This window comes from Papilio machaon, chromosome 29 (assembly GCF_912999745.1).
Source record: "Papilio machaon chromosome 29, ilPapMach1.1, whole genome shotgun sequence".
NCBI lineage: Eukaryota > Metazoa > Arthropoda > Insecta > Lepidoptera > Papilionidae > Papilio > Papilio machaon.
In genome coordinates, this window is record NC_060014.1 from 3,322,608 (window position 1) to 3,341,061 (window position 18,454).

The 18,454-nt window shown below is 34.4% G+C and overlaps 2 protein-coding genes across 2 annotated transcripts in view; one reads left to right on the plus strand and one right to left on the minus strand.

Annotated features, from left to right (window-relative positions):
* LOC106708915 overlaps window positions 1-12,239 on the minus strand; it is a 48,845-nt gene extending 36,606 nt beyond the window's left edge. Inside the window, exons 1-14 of the mRNA XM_045685229.1 lie at window positions 12,087-12,239; window positions 11,008-11,141; window positions 10,619-10,732; window positions 9,907-10,107; window positions 9,190-9,327; window positions 7,914-8,050; window positions 7,093-7,222; window positions 6,216-6,293; window positions 5,771-5,863; window positions 5,167-5,261; window positions 4,783-4,933; window positions 3,912-4,031; window positions 3,266-3,391; window positions 2,208-2,310 (exon numbers count right to left, since the gene is read on the minus strand). Coding sequence (XP_045541185.1) covers window positions 2,208-2,310; window positions 3,266-3,391; window positions 3,912-4,031; window positions 4,783-4,933; window positions 5,167-5,261; window positions 5,771-5,863; window positions 6,216-6,293; window positions 7,093-7,222; window positions 7,914-8,050; window positions 9,190-9,327; window positions 9,907-10,107; window positions 10,619-10,732; window positions 11,008-11,050 — 1,529 coding nt within the window. The 5' untranslated portion in view covers window positions 11,051-11,141; window positions 12,087-12,239. The remainder of the gene's footprint in view (window positions 1-2,207; window positions 2,311-3,265; window positions 3,392-3,911; window positions 4,032-4,782; window positions 4,934-5,166; window positions 5,262-5,770; window positions 5,864-6,215; window positions 6,294-7,092; window positions 7,223-7,913; window positions 8,051-9,189; window positions 9,328-9,906; window positions 10,108-10,618; window positions 10,733-11,007; window positions 11,142-12,086) is intronic.
* An 870-nt stretch (window positions 12,240-13,109) lies between these two features.
* Window positions 13,110-15,080, plus strand: LOC123722723. The gene is made up of 2 exons (XM_045685230.1): window positions 13,110-13,179; window positions 13,780-15,080. Exons 1-2 carry the CDS (start codon window positions 13,149-13,151, stop codon window positions 15,078-15,080), a joined length of 1,332 nt encoding a protein of 443 aa, XP_045541186.1. The 5' UTR covers window positions 13,110-13,148.
* Window positions 15,081-18,454: the final 3,374 nt, after the last annotated feature.

Here is an 18,454-nt window from a genome sequence, read left to right on the forward strand (position 1 = left end):
ACGCTCCCAAGGGGGCGTTATCGCCCACTTTGGGAAACACTGGTCTACATACAGAATTGTGGATAATATTAGGTCCTTACATATGAAATTGGCGTTTTGTATGGGAGGAACAAAAAGTCGAATATTTTTTAATATAATATATTTAATTAATCAAAGTATGAACCATTATTTTCTATGCACTTTTGCCATCTCATAGGTAGTTCATTGATCCCTTTACTAAAAAAACCAGTCGGACGGGAATCAATAAAATCTTTGAAGGCGATTTGGACTGCCCCATCGGAGTTGAATTTTTTCCCTTGCAAGAAGTTATCCAAATTTCGAAAAAAATGGTAATCTGTTGGAGCAAGGTCCGGGGAGTACGGAGGATGTCTTAGACTTTCCAATTGAAGCTCTTCTAATTTAGTAGCCGTCTGTTGCGCAGTGTGTGGTCTAGCGTTGTCGTGAAGCAGCAGTGGCGTGGAGCGATTGACCAGCCTAGGTTGTTTAGCCGCTAGCTTTTCCATCATGGTTTGCAATTGCTGACAATAGACATTAGCCGTAATAGTCTGGCCAGATTTGAGAAAACTGTAATGAACAATACCGGCACTAGTCCACCAAACGCTTACATGTAACTTTTTTGGGGTTAATTTTCGCTTGGGGCAGGATTTGGCTGGCTGGCCAGGATCCAACCATTGCGCTGAGCGCTTCCGATTATCGTAAAGAACCCATTTTTCATCACAGGTAATGATTCGGTTTAAAATACCTTCATTATTGTGCCGGTTTAGTAATGTAACGCAACAGTCGACGCGCGTTTGCCGGTTTGCTTCAGTCAATTCGTGAGGTACCCACCTTTCAAGCTTTTTAATCTTCCCAATTTGCTTCAAGTGAATTAAAACAGTTTTATCACTAACATCGCAGCCTGCAGCTAACTCGGACGTGGTTTGCGATGGATCCGCTTCCACAATAGCCTTCAACTCTTCATTATCAACTTGAGTCTCAGGCCGTCCACGGGGCTTGTTCTGCAGATCGAAATTTCCAGAACGAAAACGTTGGAACCAAAAACGAACTGTGTTTTCTTTTGCAACACGACCGCCATACACATCATTCACCCTTCGAGTCGTTTCCGCAGCACTAGTACCACGGCGGAACTCGTACTCGTAAATAATGCGATATTTTAAGTTTTCCATTTTGTAAAATGAGTGACGCAAACAGAAAAAAACAGAAGAAAAAAAACAAATGAATGACGGTCATCGAACCACAAATACATGAGTCTATAGCTGTACAAATTTGAATTTGGAATTCCTTACCAAAGAGGAGAAATTCGTGATTAAAGTGGCCAGTACGAAAAACGCCAATTTCATATGTAAGGACCTAATATTTAGTATAATATAAAGACTACTACATCTCGCTTATAAAGGTAATCTCTCTAACCCGAATTTCTCGCTCGTAAAGGTCCATTGGACAGGTCAATAATTCTCTCTAATAGAAGTTTCTCGCTTATCTTTACTAACATTATAAAGAGAAATAATTCGATTATATGTTTACATTGAATATTTTCCGAAACTATTTAAAAAAAAAATCTGTTATGAAGCTACATTATCATTTAATGTCATAACCTATATTTATTACTAGACTTTTTTTCAATTCTGCAAGCAATTGCTATCAAATTTTACTAATATTATAAATGCGAATGTTTAAATGAATGTATGTTTGTTACAAAGTATCTTCAGAACGGTTGCAATGATCAAACTGAAATTTGACACAGATGTAGAACATAGTCTAGATCAAGGACTCCCAAAGTGGTTGATATCGAACTTAAAGTATTGCTAAGTCTCACTCTGTCTTCTATTGACCTAAGTCAGAATCTATCTATATATATAAAAGAAAGTCGTGTTAGTTACACTATTTATAACTCAAGAACGGCTGAATCGATTTGACTAAAAATTGGTGGGCAGGTAGCTTAGAACCAGGAATAGGACATAGGATAATTTTTACCCCGTTTTCTATTTTTTTATTCCGCGCGGACGGAGTCGCGGGTAAAAGCTAGTTAATAATAATAATAATTGATCTTAAAAGTAGGTAATTTGACCATTTGGGGGTCTGAGGTAAATTCATTTTGGAATAGGGGGTCCTTGTACAAAATAGTTTGGGGGTCCCTGGTCTAGAAGATAACATTGACTATTTTAAATTCCACACAGACAGAATTACTGACTAATGACATAACTTACCCGAGTGCTTGTGTAGTGTTAGCATTGAAACCTCCAAGAGACAAACCAGTGCCAAGTGAAGGAGTCGCACCAAACATACTGTTACCTAGACCACTGTCCAGACCTGAAATAATGTGGTAGACAGAATAAAAGATAACAGATTTATTCAGTATTTAAATTTAAAAAAAAACTACTACACGTCTTGTCTTTCTACTCTTCCATACCTTTTTCTTTCATATATATATCTTTCTATAAAATCATTCATTCATAAATATCAATGTTATTCATCTAACGTTCATTTTCGTTCAGAAACAGACCTTAATATATTCTGCTGCAGTTTTTTTTTTTGTTGGAATAGACCTCACTATGAAAACTATACCATCTTCTCAAGCACGGTTTTTTTAATATTACAAGATGGCAAACAAGCAAGCAGTCGTTGACCGCTGCCCATAGACATTCACAATTGCAGATGCCTTGCCTACCCTCAATCGACGAAGGAGACGCATAAAAAGAGAATATTTAACCTTCCTATGCATCTCCTCCATCAAATCCACCTCCCCTTCCCATCCTTTCCTTATAAAAAAGGAGTGGGAAGGGTAAGAAGACTAAAATTAGGCCTCCGGTTGGATCAAATTTACTTTTTTTTTTAAATCAAATTACAATTTTCAAATAAATCGTATTAAAATTGAAATCGATTTGTTCAAAAGTGTATTTATATATATTTAATATTATTTTTTCCGCACTCAGAGTTAAATGATCCCCCTTTAGTGTTGATTTAGATAAAATCAAAACCAAATTTAACATATAACAATATAACTCATAGTCTTTACAATACATATAATTTATAACAACTTGAACAATTTAATCAATTTACAATTTGCCGTCAAATATCTAGTGAGATTATAAATATTTACAATTATATTTTAAACACAGTCTAATCTGGATAGGTGAGAAACCTCCATAAGCGAGAAACTCGTATAAGTGAGAAACCTTTATAAGCGAGAAAAATATCATGAACTCTCGCTAATCAAGGTTGGACTGTATTTCAATAATTAAAACCAGTATTTCCAGTAACTCACCAGTCCTGAATGTATTATTCTGCTGAGGTTGTGCGAACAGTGAGCCGGTGCCGAGATTGCTGAAAGCGGGCGCAGCAGCCGGCTTTGCCTGGAATGATGTGCCCAGACCTCCGCCTAGACCAGTCGCTGGAATACAACAAATCATGTACTGGAATACTTATTTACTTTTTTATATAACCACCTGAATTCGCCGAAATGCCGAAAATAGCACTACCTATAGACATCTATAATTGCAGATTCGTTAGCTAACTGTCAGAGGCAGACAGAAATAAAACATTTCCCTTTCCTGTGTCCCCTCCTTTGTCAAAACTATCCTCTACCCATCCTTTCCTTATTAGAAAATAGCAGGTAGGGAAAGTAGACTAAAATGAGTTCTCCAGCTCACAAACTCATCAGACTGTACATAGAATTTCACTTGACGCCAGTCTTCTGTGTGGTTGTGGTATTTTACCGGTCGAATCTAGCGTCTACTACTTTTAAACTAGTATTCTACTATCTAGTATATACTAATATCCTATTTTACTACTAGTAATAGTAGTAAAAATACTAGTTATCGACAGCAAAAACCCTATTTGTTTAACTACATTTGATTTGGCACGTCAGAAACAAGACAACTCTTCTGTACCATGTGTCAACTCAAACTCACCAAAGCCAGTATTCTGTGTCTGTCCACCCAACATCGGTGTTGTATTCGGTTTGCCGAAGTTACTGAAGAAACCGGAATTCGAGGTGTTCGTACCGAAACCCGTCGACAAATTGCCAAAAGCTGAAACAGATTATTTTTTATATTTTTAAATTTTTTTTAAGACAGTGTCAATGGCATTAAATGTGTGTTAACACCTCCGCCTTCCATTTTCATTCGCTTCATTGTAGTATCATATTTTTTTTAAATTTCGTATAGCTACCTACTAGTAGTTTACGACCCACCAGTAGTTTACGACCCACACAAGTAGTTTACGACCCACCAGTAGTTTACCACCCACCAGTAGTTTACGAGCCAACAGTAGTTTACGACCCACACAAGTAGTTTACGACTTACCAGTAGTTTACGACCCACCAGTAGTTTACGAGCCAACAGTAGTTTACGACCCACCAGTAGTTTACGACCCACACAAGTAGTTTACGACCCACCAGTAGTTTACGAGCCAACAGTAGTTTACGACCCACACAAGTAGTTTACGACTTACCAGTAGTTTACGACCCACCAGTAGTTTACGAGCCAACAGTAGTTTACGACCCACCAGTAGTTTACGAGCCAACAGTAGTTTACGACCCACACAAGTAGTTTACGACCCACCAGTAGTTTACGAGCCAACAGTAGTTTACGACCCACCAGTAGTTTACGACCCACACAAGTAGTTTACGACCCACCAGTAGTTTACGACCCACAAAAGTAGTTTACGAGCCAACAGTAGTTTACGACCCACACAAGTAGTTTACGACTTACCAGTAGTTTACGACCCACCAGTAGTTCACGACCCACCAGCAGTTTAAGAACCAGTAGTAATTTAACTCACCAGAGGGAGCGGAGGTGCCAAAAGTGGGTGCAGTTGTCTGCTGCGGCTTGGCGGTGAACAGTCCTCCGCCGAAGCCACCAAAGCCAGTGCTGGCGGGTGTCGTACCGAATCCAGTGGTAGCTGGCTTGCCGAACAGACCGGTGCTCTGTTGCTGGAATAAATATAAAATACTAGCTGTAGCCCGTACGCGTGGAATTAAAAAAAACTTAATTTTTAACCTATGTGTATAATAACCATCCATACATCCAAAACATTTACATTAGAAAGTCTACATCTTACGTCAAAAAAAAGTTACATCAAAAAAAAATTATTTCTTTAATAATTCTTTAACAATTTACTTATGAATATCGAAGGGAACTTATCTTCCTAATTATTTATACTCACTTGGTTCTGAGTGGTCGAACCAAAGGCACCAAAGCTGGGTGTTGTTGTACCAAAAGTTGGTGCTTGAGTTGTTGATGCACCGAAAATACCAGTACCTATAAAACAAAAAAAAAATAATAAAAAAAAATACACACAAATGACAAAATATTGAAAAACATAGATATGTATGCAGAATTTATCAACTACTAGCTTTTACCCGCGACTCCGTCCGCGTGGAATAAAAAATAGAAAACGGGGTAAAAATTATCCTATGTCCTTTTCCTGGTTCTAAGCTACCTGCCCACCAATTTTCAGTCAAATCGATTCAGCCATTCTTGAGTTATAAATAGTGTAACTAACACGACTTTCTTTTATATATATAGATTATTTATTTCCTAAATTTTAACGATTTCATTAAAACGTCATTAAAATTTTAATGATTTCATTCTATTTTTAATGATTTCATTCAATTTTTTTACATTATAATTACAACTATAAACCTTTTAATCATTTATTTTTCCTTAAATTTATAACTTTTGTGTTATTTTTAGAATTTTAGACAATTTTTAACAAAGTTAGGTCAGTTTTTTTATTGTTTAATTTTTTAAACAAGAAAAGTTCTTACCAGTTGTGCTAGTAGCTCCGAACGCAGGCTTATTACCAAATAAACCTGTAGATGTTGTTTGATTTGGTGTATTTCCACCAAACGCAAACGTATCTGTTGAATAGTAATGTATTTAAATAGGTTCCCATTGTCAATATACATGTATAGAAACATATAAGCTAAAGAAAAAGTATTCGTCAAGATTCAAACGAGTCCAAACTCGATGGGGTTATGTCAGACATAGCGAAGTACCTATGACCACCTTCCAGTTCCATCATCAGATCATCGCCATATCATCATAATATTGTATTATCACACAATTTACACATGTATACAACATTTCACATCAATCAGTAAACGGGAAGTTGATCATTAATTTGTAAAAAGACATTCAGAAAGGAAAAATTAAAAAAAAACTTTTAAAGGAAATAAAGTAAAGGATCTTTCATTAAACTTAAACACATACTCGTCTGTCCAAAACCAGTAGATCCCAAAGAACCACCTCCGAATAGAGGAGCGCTAGTTGTAGCAGGTTGACCAAATGCTGAAAAAAAAAAATTATTTTACTAATAACGTTATTTGATTTACTAGCTATCGACCGCAACTTCATCCGCATGGAATTCTTACTGTGAAGAAAAAACATCGTGATGCTGCACATATCTGAGAAGAAATTCAATGATATGTGTGAACACTACACTTGACTGTGGTTGACTATGACCTGGTCATCTCTAAATTAGGGTAGACTCTGAGACCCTCTGTGGAGACGTATAGTGAGCTGATAATTATGACGTTTGCGAAACTCACTGCTCCCTAATTTAGCTATTGGAAAGGACGGAGTTCGTCTCGTTGCAAGATACCAAGCAATTTTTCTGTAAGTAGAACACCGCGAATTGCCCTGACTGTACATACACCTTCTCAAATTTTTCCCAGTGTTTTTTAATACTTCATTAATTATTTATAAAAGAACACATTTTATTTTAAATCCCTAGAATTTCGTAAAAAAAAAACTTGAGAGGTGTGTTGGGACACCCGGATGGAACGAAGTTCCTTTCTATTAATTAGTGAAGGAACCAATGTTTATTCTATGAATAAAAAACTTAAGTCTTCACAAGAAGTACATTTTATTTCTATGAATTTTCGTTATATATTGTCACGTCGTTGCCATGGTGATATAGCAAAAAGTGTCGTGACAACTTTTCGTAAGAATTTTTTCCGTCTAGCCCCCTTTCACAACGCGCGATAAGGAACTTCGTTCCAAAAACATTGACAGATGACACCTGACCTCGTAACAAACCATCCATACATCCATACATTCGCATTTATAATATTAGTAAGACACTCACTAGATCCACCAAACAATGGTTTGTTCTCAGTCGGCTGCTGGAAGCTGGAGAACATACCAGCGGAGGCGCCTTTACGTCCCGCCGTGTAATCCTCAAGCCGCAGCTCCTCCAGAGATTTACCTTCATATTCCTAAATGTAAAAGTTAGTACATTAAGTCAGAACGGAATTAAATAAATTATCCTATAACATGCTCGTATACATCAGCTACCTTCCAGTCTAAGTCCCATCAAAATCGGTCTAGCCGTTTCAGAGATTACATGTAACAAATGCGGACTTGCGGACAGACAGAAAAAAAAATTCAAAAATTCAAAAATTGGTTTTCCTTATTGGTTACACAAATACATTGTGTATACGAAATGTTATTTTTTTTATACCATACATACATACACTCAAACTTTATTAATATATATAGATTTTAGATTTTATGACAAAACTCTCAAATTAAATAGATTCAAACATAGATAAGCAAGAAACCTTTATAAGCGAGAGTTGTTGTCCGGTCTCTAACAACCGTTACAAGCGAGATACTCAGGTTACTGAGCAAACTCCATAAGCGAGGAACTCAGGTTAGAGAAAAACCTTCATAAGCAAGGAACTCAGGTTAGAGCAACCTCCATAAGCGAGAAATTCCAGTAGTGAGAAGTTACTATCAGCGAGAAAAATAACGGTCTTTTGGACTTTCGCTTATCCAGATTCAACTGTATTTCAAAAGAATAATTCAAAACAAAACTTAAATTTATCACACAATTTTTAAAGTCATATTCCTCTCTATCTCGCTTTCTTCTCTCTCTCTATATATCTCTGTTGTCTCAATACATACCTTCATACAAGTTATACAATGATGTTTTATGTTAACATTCTGCGAGGTGCCAGACTTGACCACCATATCCGTGCCCACAACGGGATTGTATTTCACATGTCCAGTACCAGTCGGAGCTTGCTGTTGTCCGAATGCACCTGCAAATAAAAATCAGACTGAATGGTATCCTTATGTTATTTTCATTAATTTTAATTATTTTAAACTGTTTTTATATAATTACTAGCTTTTACCCGCGACTCCGTCCGCGCGGAATAAAAAAAGTGCACACAAGATAAAAAAAGTTTCTATGTCCGTCTCCTAGTTCTAAGCTACCTCCCCATCAATTTTCAGCTAAATCAGTTCGACCTATCTTGAGTTATAAATAGTGTAACTAACACGACTTTCTCAACTTAACTGTAGTCTATTATTTTTATTTTCTTTCCTTTCTTTTTAGTTACTGTAAGTTGTGTACAACAATGTTGGATACATAATTACATAGTATCTCGTAATATATAACATATATTTTATAGATATATCTATATATATAAAAGAAAGTGGTGTTAGTTACACTATTTATAACTCAAGATCGGTCGAACTGATTTAGCTGAAAATTGAATGGGGAGGTAGCTTAGAACTAGGAGACGGACATAGGAACTTTTTTATCTTGTGTGCATTTTTTTTTATTCCGCGCGGACGGAGTCGCAGGTAAAAGCTAGTATATTATAGATATATACCTATTATGTAGTCGTTAGTTATTTCAAATAAATAAAAAAATCACTTCGTGGAAGAATACAAATAGAATGAAACCTCACTCGAGGAAATCAATTCAGTTTAAAAAAAATATGCTATATCTCAAAATATAATTGTGTCAATTGTCTTTTTGTATTATAAGAAAGAAGGTTGGATACAAAAAAAAAAAAAATTACACCACCACCAGCTACAGTACAAAAGGATCTTGTGACATTTTTAACATTGACAGGGGGCACTAGTGAACTGTCATAATTTGACTTATGTCCAATAGTTCGGATAGTAGTCAGTCTATACATACAAATACATACATAAAACACTCTACTGATTCATTAATAACTAGATTTAAGTTTTAATTTAGAATATTAAATTCGTTCGCGTAGACGTTGTTTGCTACATTATTTTTAAAGACAAGAAAAATGTTAGTCAATTTCTAGTAATTCTAAAAGAAAAAAACATTTTCCCTATTTCATATCTTACACAAAATTATTTTAAAAGGTAAGGTAAAGTGATAAGTAGATAATAAAATTTATATGAATAGGTTACTCACCGGCAGTATTATTGAATAGGCCACCACCCCCTAAGGTAGTATTCTGCTGGCCGAATAACCCAGTACTTGTAGACGGAGTGGAACCGAATAGACCAGTTCCCGTCGTACCCGTTGTCGATGTATTACCGAATCCAAAACCTTGAAAAGTTTTATTATTAATGCCATAGTAATTAGTTCTAACATTTGTAGACTACAGCAACAATATCTGTTGCATGAATAGGCCAACTCGCTCTGTATCTCTGAAGTACCACAATCATAGTCTAGATGATTGTGCATGCCAGAGGACTAATTTTAGTCCTCTTTTCTGACTAGGCGGGGGAAGGAAGATCTTCCATGTGTAGGTCCACTGCCTATTCAAGGTAGGTAAAGCATCTGATGTATAAAGGCAGCGGTCACTTAATTTTTTCAAACTAAGGTGACCGTTTTCTATCTTTTACAATAAAAAAACTTCCCTAATGAATCTGAGTATGGCATTTTGAATTATTTAATGGTCACTAAGGAAGTTCCTCAGTGTATTTTTAGTAAATCGTTTTGTGACACCAGAATCACTGTATAAAACATATCGTCATCCCTATCATTATCATTGAAAAAAACAGAAATAACAATATGTTTTGAATGGGAGATTTTGGTGTCACAAACCCACAGTGACTATGATAAACTAAATTGGCAAAACAATATTTTTTCGTTACATAAAAATCAATTAAATCAAGCAAATACCTGCAGGCTTTGCCCCGAAAGCGGAAGTATTCTGGGTATTGCCGAATAGGCCGGTCGACTGGTTGTTACTAAATAGGCCACCAGTAGATGTATTGGCTCCAAACCCGAAGGCGCCTGTTGTTGCACCGAAAGCGGGGGTCGAAGTAGATGCTGGAGAACTACCAAATAGGCCACCCGTGGTGTTGGTGGAGCCGAATAGACCTGAGTAGGAAAAGATTAGATGGTTTTAAAGTACTAGGTATTAAACAAAAATTACTATTTATTTACTAGCTGTCGACCGCGACTCCGTCCGCACGGAATTTAAAAAAGTCTAAATTTGTTGTCTATGTGTTCTTCCAGACTGAATTCTACATCTATGCCAAATTTCATTGAGATCCATTGAGCCGTTCTGGAGCTAACTTCAAACAAACATACATCCATTTAAACATTCACGTCATACTAATATTATAAATGCGAATGTTTAGATGGATGTAAGTTTGTTTGAAGGTATCTCGGGAACGACTTAATGGATATTGTAATTTGGCATAGATGTAGAACCTAGTCTGGAAGAACACATGGCCACATATTACGTTTTTTTTTTAAATCACGCGCGGACGGAGTCGCGGGCGACAGATTTCGCGAGACATTTCGTAGAAATTGCACAGAAGTTAAACCTTTAAATATATTTTTCAAAATAATGTGTGTATACCTCAATCATCATAGTATAACTTACCTCCACCAGTAGCTGGTTGAGGCGTTGCCGTGGCTCCAAATGCCGGAGGTGCGCCGAACGCATTAGTACCAGTTGTCGGCTTGAAACTACCGAAAGATGGTGTTGTTGATGTACCTGTGGGAATTGGTTTAATAAGATTTCAAACATTTCATATGTGCTCTTCTTTATCTATTTAAGATACATAACTCATCTGAACAAATAACAAACCATAAAACAAGACAGCTGTAGTCTGACAAGGATTTTGTGACTGACAGTGTCAAGTGAGCGCTAATCGAAACTTGTACCGGGTCAAAAAAGTTGGTCATACTATAAAATGTTTTTACACTAAAGGTCTCACACATGCTATTTTTTTTAATTAAAAATAATATGCACTATAAAAATTATATTACCAAAAGCAGAAGTGCTCGCACCAAATGTTTGTTTCTGAAACATCTTGCTATCTTCTCTTTGTTGTTAACACAATTGATCCCTGGTCTTCCACAAGTCAAATAACACTGCCTGTCAGGCACCCAACATTTTCCACCTGGAAAATTACTAAATTAAAGGAGAGCAATGCTTCCTCCGGTGGGCATCAGTGATCTAACATTAAGAATCAGATTTGCCTCCTTACCAGTGGAAACTTGATAACAAGAAACCTCTATAAGCGAGTTATTATCAAGTCTTGATGGACAAACTCTATAAGTGAGAAATGCTGGTTAGAGAAGAACCTCTACAAAAGAGAAGAATATCGCAGTCTCTTGGACAATTCAAAATACGGATGGATAGAGTGAAAGAGGATATGATGGAAAGAATGGTGTGAATTCAGATATAACTGGTGATAGATGTGTGAATCAGTACCTAATAAGCAGATAGTACATAAGGTAAAGGGCAGACAGATAGGGCTTCATTGTTGAATTAGGCTTTGATTTAGAACAAGCAATATCATTAAAGTTAGGAATATGTAGTGGCAAATACTCATTATACACCACATAAAATCACATAATGAAATTTTACACATGTTCATAAACATAACGCGAATAAATTGTCACAAAAAAACGGCTTGACGTGATTTGAAATTTTGAAATACCTACATTTAATTGTAAAAAAAATCTCTATGTATGAAGGAATGGAAAACATGCCAAAATATTAAATGTGTTTTACTGCGTCGTTAGTCAATACAGTGACGAAGTTTTTGGCATACAACAAAATATTTAAAATAAATCCACCCTCTTGCCTAAGATACAACAAATTACACCAGCGGAGTTTTGACGTTTAAAACTAAACTCACGAGGTAAGCAAAGAATTTGGTTTACACATTATTAGGGTTTTATTAGGAACCATACAAATAAGCATTTTAAATTAACCATACAGAAAAATTTTAATAACGGTCAAAATTAAAAACAAAAATTGAAATTAAACCAAAAACTGAGTCAGTTGCATCGAAAATCATAAGCCGTATGTAAATAACCGTATTATTTTATAAACTTACCACTTTTATAAGCAATAAAGTACACCAAACTATTAAAGACTGAAAATTCACTTTAAATTTATAATGAAATAGGTTGTATTTGGTTATTTCACTATACTCTTGGATTGAAGCAAAACGGTTTCAATTTTACACTGCATCCAAATCGGCTTTCCATTGAAACTTTAGGAACAGATTATCAACAGCAGTTTTTATATTTAATTGCCAGAACCAATTTGTTAAAACATGTTGAAAGTTTCTTAATGTTGCCACACATATGACGCAAAAACTACAAAGTTTAAAAGTTGTTTCGACTTTGGCTAATTTTGGGGCGTTTTACTTTCCTGTTTTTACTATGTTTAAGTTATTTATTTTCTTATCCTGTAAACATAATTTATAGATTTTTGCGAGCTTGGAAAATTCAAAACAAGAGTTTACCTAAGTTTTTCCTGTTACATTATTTATTTGTATGCAACGATTGCGTCACCATATGAGCAAATTATGAAATTAAGGACTATGATTCATAAAGCAAAGTGGATTCATAGTGACCAATACTTATAACTAAGCCGTTTTTACCAGACTCAAAAGAGGGGTATATTTTTCGCGTATATATATGATTGTTTTTATCTAGGTAAGTTCTGCTGCGACGGCTGGCTCAGATCCTAAATGACTGAACCATGTCATCATACGCTTTCCCAGAGTGTCATAGGCAGTATTACATTGACAAAAAAACCTATAGTGTTCATAGGGAATGAAATTCTAAATGAGTTCGAATTTCAATCGCTATAATTTATGTTGAAATCACAAAAAAAAAAAATTACGTTCTTTAAAGTTTACTCTACCGTAAGCAAGTGTTTAATAAAATCTTCTTCGTAGAGAAAATCTCGTTAAAGAAACAGATTTAGCATATAGGATGAGAACTGGTCTTTTTATTAAGTTTGTAAAAATATTATACCTATAATTGATCAAAGCAGAATAGTTTACAATCGTAAAAATAAAATGAATAAAGTTACACTTCCAATGTTTCGAAATAAGTAATAAAACTTTTTATGTCTTTGTAACAAAGTAATTTATAACCAACATAAAATGTGTCTCATTCAGTTGATGCTGATATTTTGTAAGTAACACATAGTTAATTTTAGCATCTTTTAGAATTAGGAAAATTTATTGTACCACAGAAAGCGATTATTCTCAAAAAAATTCTTAACCTTGCCATTATTTAATAAATTGCAGACTGGTTAGACGATTCAATTATGGCATATGGCCATAAGACCGATTATGAAATTAACGGAAAGAAGCAAAGAGCCTTCCTCAAGGAGACTCTCTATGTTAAATAATACATGGTTATCACTGTAACTGCGAATAAATATATACTAATTATAAGCTAGAAGTCCGTTGTCTAAAAATAAAAAAACTTGAGAGGTGTCAAGGGACACCCGGATGGAGCGAAGTTCCTTTCGATTAATTAGTGAAGGAACCAATGTTTATTCTATGAATAAAAAACTTAAGTCTTCACAAGAAGTACATTTTATTTCTATGAATTTTCGTTTTATATTGTCACGTCGTTGCTATGGTGATATAGCAAAAAGTGTCGTGACAACTTTTCGTAAGAATTTTTTCAGTCTAGCCCCCTTTCACAACGCGCGATAAGGAACTTCGTTCCAAAACTTTAACTCATATTTTATAGCGTAAAAATTCATCACACTTTTTTATTCAGGTTACCTAACAAACAGCCATGCTGTCATGTTTCATTTAGATGGCTTGCTCGATTTAGGCAAAAAGTGGAACTATGAATTACAACTCACACAAGTAACTGATGGAAAATACAAATTCTCGTTAGAAAGAAACTTGTCCCCTCAAACTTTAACTACGAAAAGTGAAATACAATATATCTTGCCTAACTTGTTAAAAATAGGTAATATAAGAAATGGTATTGAGACAAACGATTATATTCCAAATAATGAAGAAGGAGCGAAAATAAACATATCTCTTCTTTTCGAAAATAAGGAAATTGGTACAGCAAAGAAGAAAAAAAATAACAAACCATCGTCCCATTTAAGACAACGAGCAGAAATTATATCTCCACGTAAAATTAAAGATGATGAATCAATCCAACGATACATTCTTCATTTGTACAATCAAGCTCTAATAATTCTAGAAAATATTCAGGGAAGATTTGAGAACAAAATAAATAAACATAAGTTTCATAGAATAAAGCAACTTTATAAGAAAAAACTCGAAGAGCATGTGAATAAATTAAGTAATCAAACACTTAGAACTAAATTAGGAACTCAAAAAGCTATTTTGAATACTTTGAGCGTGTCAAATAGAATTATAACGAAAATATTTGACCATATGAACATGTTCATCAAAGGTTCTCTAAGAAATTCAAATTCAACTATCGATTCAATGCAAAAAGTACTAGAAAAGGAACTTAATACAGAATTCGTTCATCTTTGTAAGCAATATAATATATGTAGAACTCGCAGAACTTTTAGTGATTTATTAACACAAATGTTGACAATGATATTAAAAACGAACGATCGAAAAGTAAAACAGGCTTCCGATGCTTTAACCGAAGTATTGAAAGATGCAGTTTTTGTGAAAATAATGGATTGGGAATCACATAAAAAATTTAAAATTCTTATACGCAAATTGGAGTACAAAAACGAAGAAGAGACGAGAATTGTTTTTTTGATACTAAAAAATGTAATAGCAAATAGAAATCAACCGATAAAAATTTATGGCGCTGAAAATATGAAATTAGTCAATAAGACTGTTGTTCTACAGGCTATTTTAAACGAGTTCGATAAAGTAATTTTTGGCGATCATAATAATACAAAACAGTGGGATAATTTATTACAAAAGTTGGAAGAATGGACAAATGCTAGTGAATACAGAAATATCATAACGAAGATTTGGTCTGAATTAATTTCGATTATAGAAAAAGGAGCAGAAAAAATGACAGAAGAGGTGGCACAGACAGTAAGGGAGAATATACGTTTTGTTTTAGATTAATTATACAACAAATAAAGTCTTCCTTAATCACATGTCCTTTTAAATTCTATAAAAACAGAAACTTAGCTCTGTCCTGCCCTTTATTGAAGTTTAAGATGCACTTTGATCTATTCCACGAATTTGTGTGAATTTATTTTGCTTAATTTTACCTTTTATTTATAATTTTTTTTGTTATAATGTTGATGTTAACAATGTTGAGTTATGCATATAAACGTAGAAAAAGTCTACAATATACTTGATTCAGCATTAGCTCACTATACGTCTCCAGCGAAGGGCTCGGAGCCTACCCTAAGATGAGGTGTCTAGGCCATAGTCAACCACGCTGGCCCAGTGCGGGTTGGTTGACTTCACACATATCATTGAATTTCTTCTCAGATATGTTACTGAATTATTAATATATAATTGTTTCATATTTATGTGTATTAGTATATAATTATTTCCACAGGTGGGCACAGTTAATCGAAAAGTTAACTTCGTTAATCGTTAATTCGTTAATAAAAAAATTAACTTCGTTAATCGTTAAAGCGTTAAATTCTCGAAAATTTAACGCAAGTTAAAGTTAATCGTTAACAGTTAACCATACCAAAATTATACATACTAATTTCATACTTATTGTAGCGACACTTGTTTAAAATAGTAATTTGACTATACATTCTAAAACACATTAGTATTAGAGACAAGTATGAATGCATTATAGTATATTTCATTACGAGTGCGGAAAGCCTGTCATTGCAAAGAGTTCCGACAAATGTGTACCCGAGCCTAGACGCAGCCAAAGGTGAGGGTTTACAGTTGAAACAAGTTGTAATGACAGTTCCGCACGTGTACTAAAAAACTATTTTTATTACAGTTGCGAAAAAATGAAGCAATTTAATAGAATAATAAAAACACAATAAACTCAACTAACTAAAATGTTTGAAAAATGGCGCCAACCGTAAAAGAATACAAACAGAGATTTTTTTTGTTTTCTTCATCCATTCTGGGTAGGCAAAGGGAACTATGCTCAAACGGCCAAGTCTTCAGTAGATTATTTTTATTGATATGAAATGAAAATGAAATTTAATGAGATGAAATAAAATGAAACCTAACCTAATTCATTGCATAAAATCATAAAATCTGATATTGTAACAAATTAGGAGCTTCTTTTTAGAAATATTTGCATGAAGCATAAAAACTTCAATGATTTTTTTTTAAAATTTTCGTGGTTGGTTTTTTCTTAGACATTATTTTGACAGTTGGGAAAGAGAACGCACGAGTTTGGAACAGCTAAAGAAAAAGCACGAGTAAAAAAGTGTTTTAATACAGCTGCTCAAAAAGTGACGTATTGCAGGGACGAAGAGCGTTCGGAATGTGGGCTATTACATACTCTTGCTTTTATATACACGTAATGAAATACACTATTTAGAACCTTCTTTTGATTTTGTCCTGTTGGTCACGTCTTTCCCGGACGCTCTGATGCATCACAGTTGCACGCGAACTTCACATATATCAATTATCAACTCGTTCGTTCAGCATTCGAGTCGCCGACAGTCGCCCAACAAAGTTGAACTTTGTTGGGCAACCTTGTTGTCTAAAAACCGGAGTTTTTCCCGCGATATGGAAATCCGCGCGTATAACACCAATATTTAAGAACGGCAATAAATCTGATATAGAAAATTATCGACCCATATCCCTTTTACCCATAATCTCTAAAATCTTTGAAAGGCTAGTTCACAACTGTATATACCCATCGCTCCATAAAATCATAATAAAACAACAACATGGTTTTGTTAAAGGTCGTTCAACAACAACTAACTTATTAATTTACACATCACATCTTTTTGATAATTTAGATGTAAATAAGCAAACCGATAGTATATATACTGATTTTCGTAAAGCTTTCGATCGAGTAGACCATAAAATACTACTAGAAAAACTCGCTTTTAACGGAATTCGTGGTAACCTATGGCGTTGGTTCAAATCCTATGTTACTAACCGAACTCAAAAAGTCATTGTCAATGGATGTCAATCTAATTTCGAAAATATCACATCTGGAGTACCTCAAGGTTCGATATTAGGGCCCCTTATGTTTATCCTTTTCATTAATGATATACATTTATGTTTTCACTACTGCGATTTCTTACTTTACGCTGATGACCTAAAAGTTTTTCATACCATTAACAACATTGACAATCACTATCAAATACAACAAGACCTTGACCGCTTGTGTTCCTATTGTTTACAAAATAAGCTTGAACTCAATGTTGTTAAATGTAAAGCAATAACGTTTACTAAAAAGAGACATGTAAGCAAATTCAACTATAATTTGAATGGCATTACCTTAGAAAATGTTAATCATATTAGAGACCTGGGGGTTACCTTAGATAGTAAATTACACCTTGATCTGCACATTGACAACATTATAAACAAATCATTTAAAATGTACGGTTTTATCATGCGCGCGAGTTCAGAGTTTAAACGTCCATCTACTTACCTTTATTTATATAAAACCCTAGTTCGCTCACAACTTGAATATGCTGTGCCCATCTGGAACCCATATTAAAATAAATATATCGAATCATTAGAAACGGTACAAAAAAAATATCTTCGTTGTCTAAACTATAAATGCTTCCATACATACTTACCTTATCAAGGCCTACTAGAAAAATTCAAATTACTACGTCTCGAATCTAGACGTGCTCAACATGAAGCGGTGCTGCTACACGATCTATGTCACAATAGATACGATTGTAGTTGTTTGATTAAAAGACTCTGTTACAAATTGCCTACAAGGGCACATCCTAGAAAGGTATGTAAAGTATTTGCACTAACTCGGTGTCGTACAAATTCTGGCAAGAGATCACCACTTAACAGAATTGTGGACACATATAACTCCAATTTTAATAATATAGATATAATGCATGTTAATAAAAATAACTTTAAAAAAGAAATTGTAAAATCGTTGTCTAACTATTAATTATACGTCTAACTATAAATTATATTATACAAAAACTATTAACAAACTAGAATACTACTACTCGAATGTTTTAGCTAAACCTAATTTTAAGATCAATATGTGGTGAACATTGTGGATGGCACATTTACTTAAGACTTTCCTTTGTGTATTTTATATTGTTTATTTTCTACTTTTTTGTGCTATTGTTAGTTTACCTCAATAAATGAAAAAAAAAAAAAAAAAAAAAACTTACAGCGTGGCGTGGCGCGTAATTTAAACAAAATGATAGCACGTCTACAAGTTTCTAATTTAACGATTAACGGACTTTTATTAACGGAAGTTGAGTTTAACGGAAGTTAACGAAAGCGTTAACACTTTTTGAAGTTAACTTAAAAGTTAATCCGTTAAGCAAAATGTTAACTTCGTTAATTAACGATTA

What these genes read in the sequence shown, in the direction of transcription:
- LOC123722723 (XM_045685230.1), top strand. Translation starts at nt 13,149, where the DNA reads ATGTGTCTCATTCAGTTGATGCTGATATTTT. An exon ending in TCAGTTGATGCTGATATTTT is followed by an intron (nt 13,180 to 13,779) that starts GTAAGTAACACA and finishes TTTTTTATTCAG; the next exon opens with GTTACCTAACAAACAGCCAT.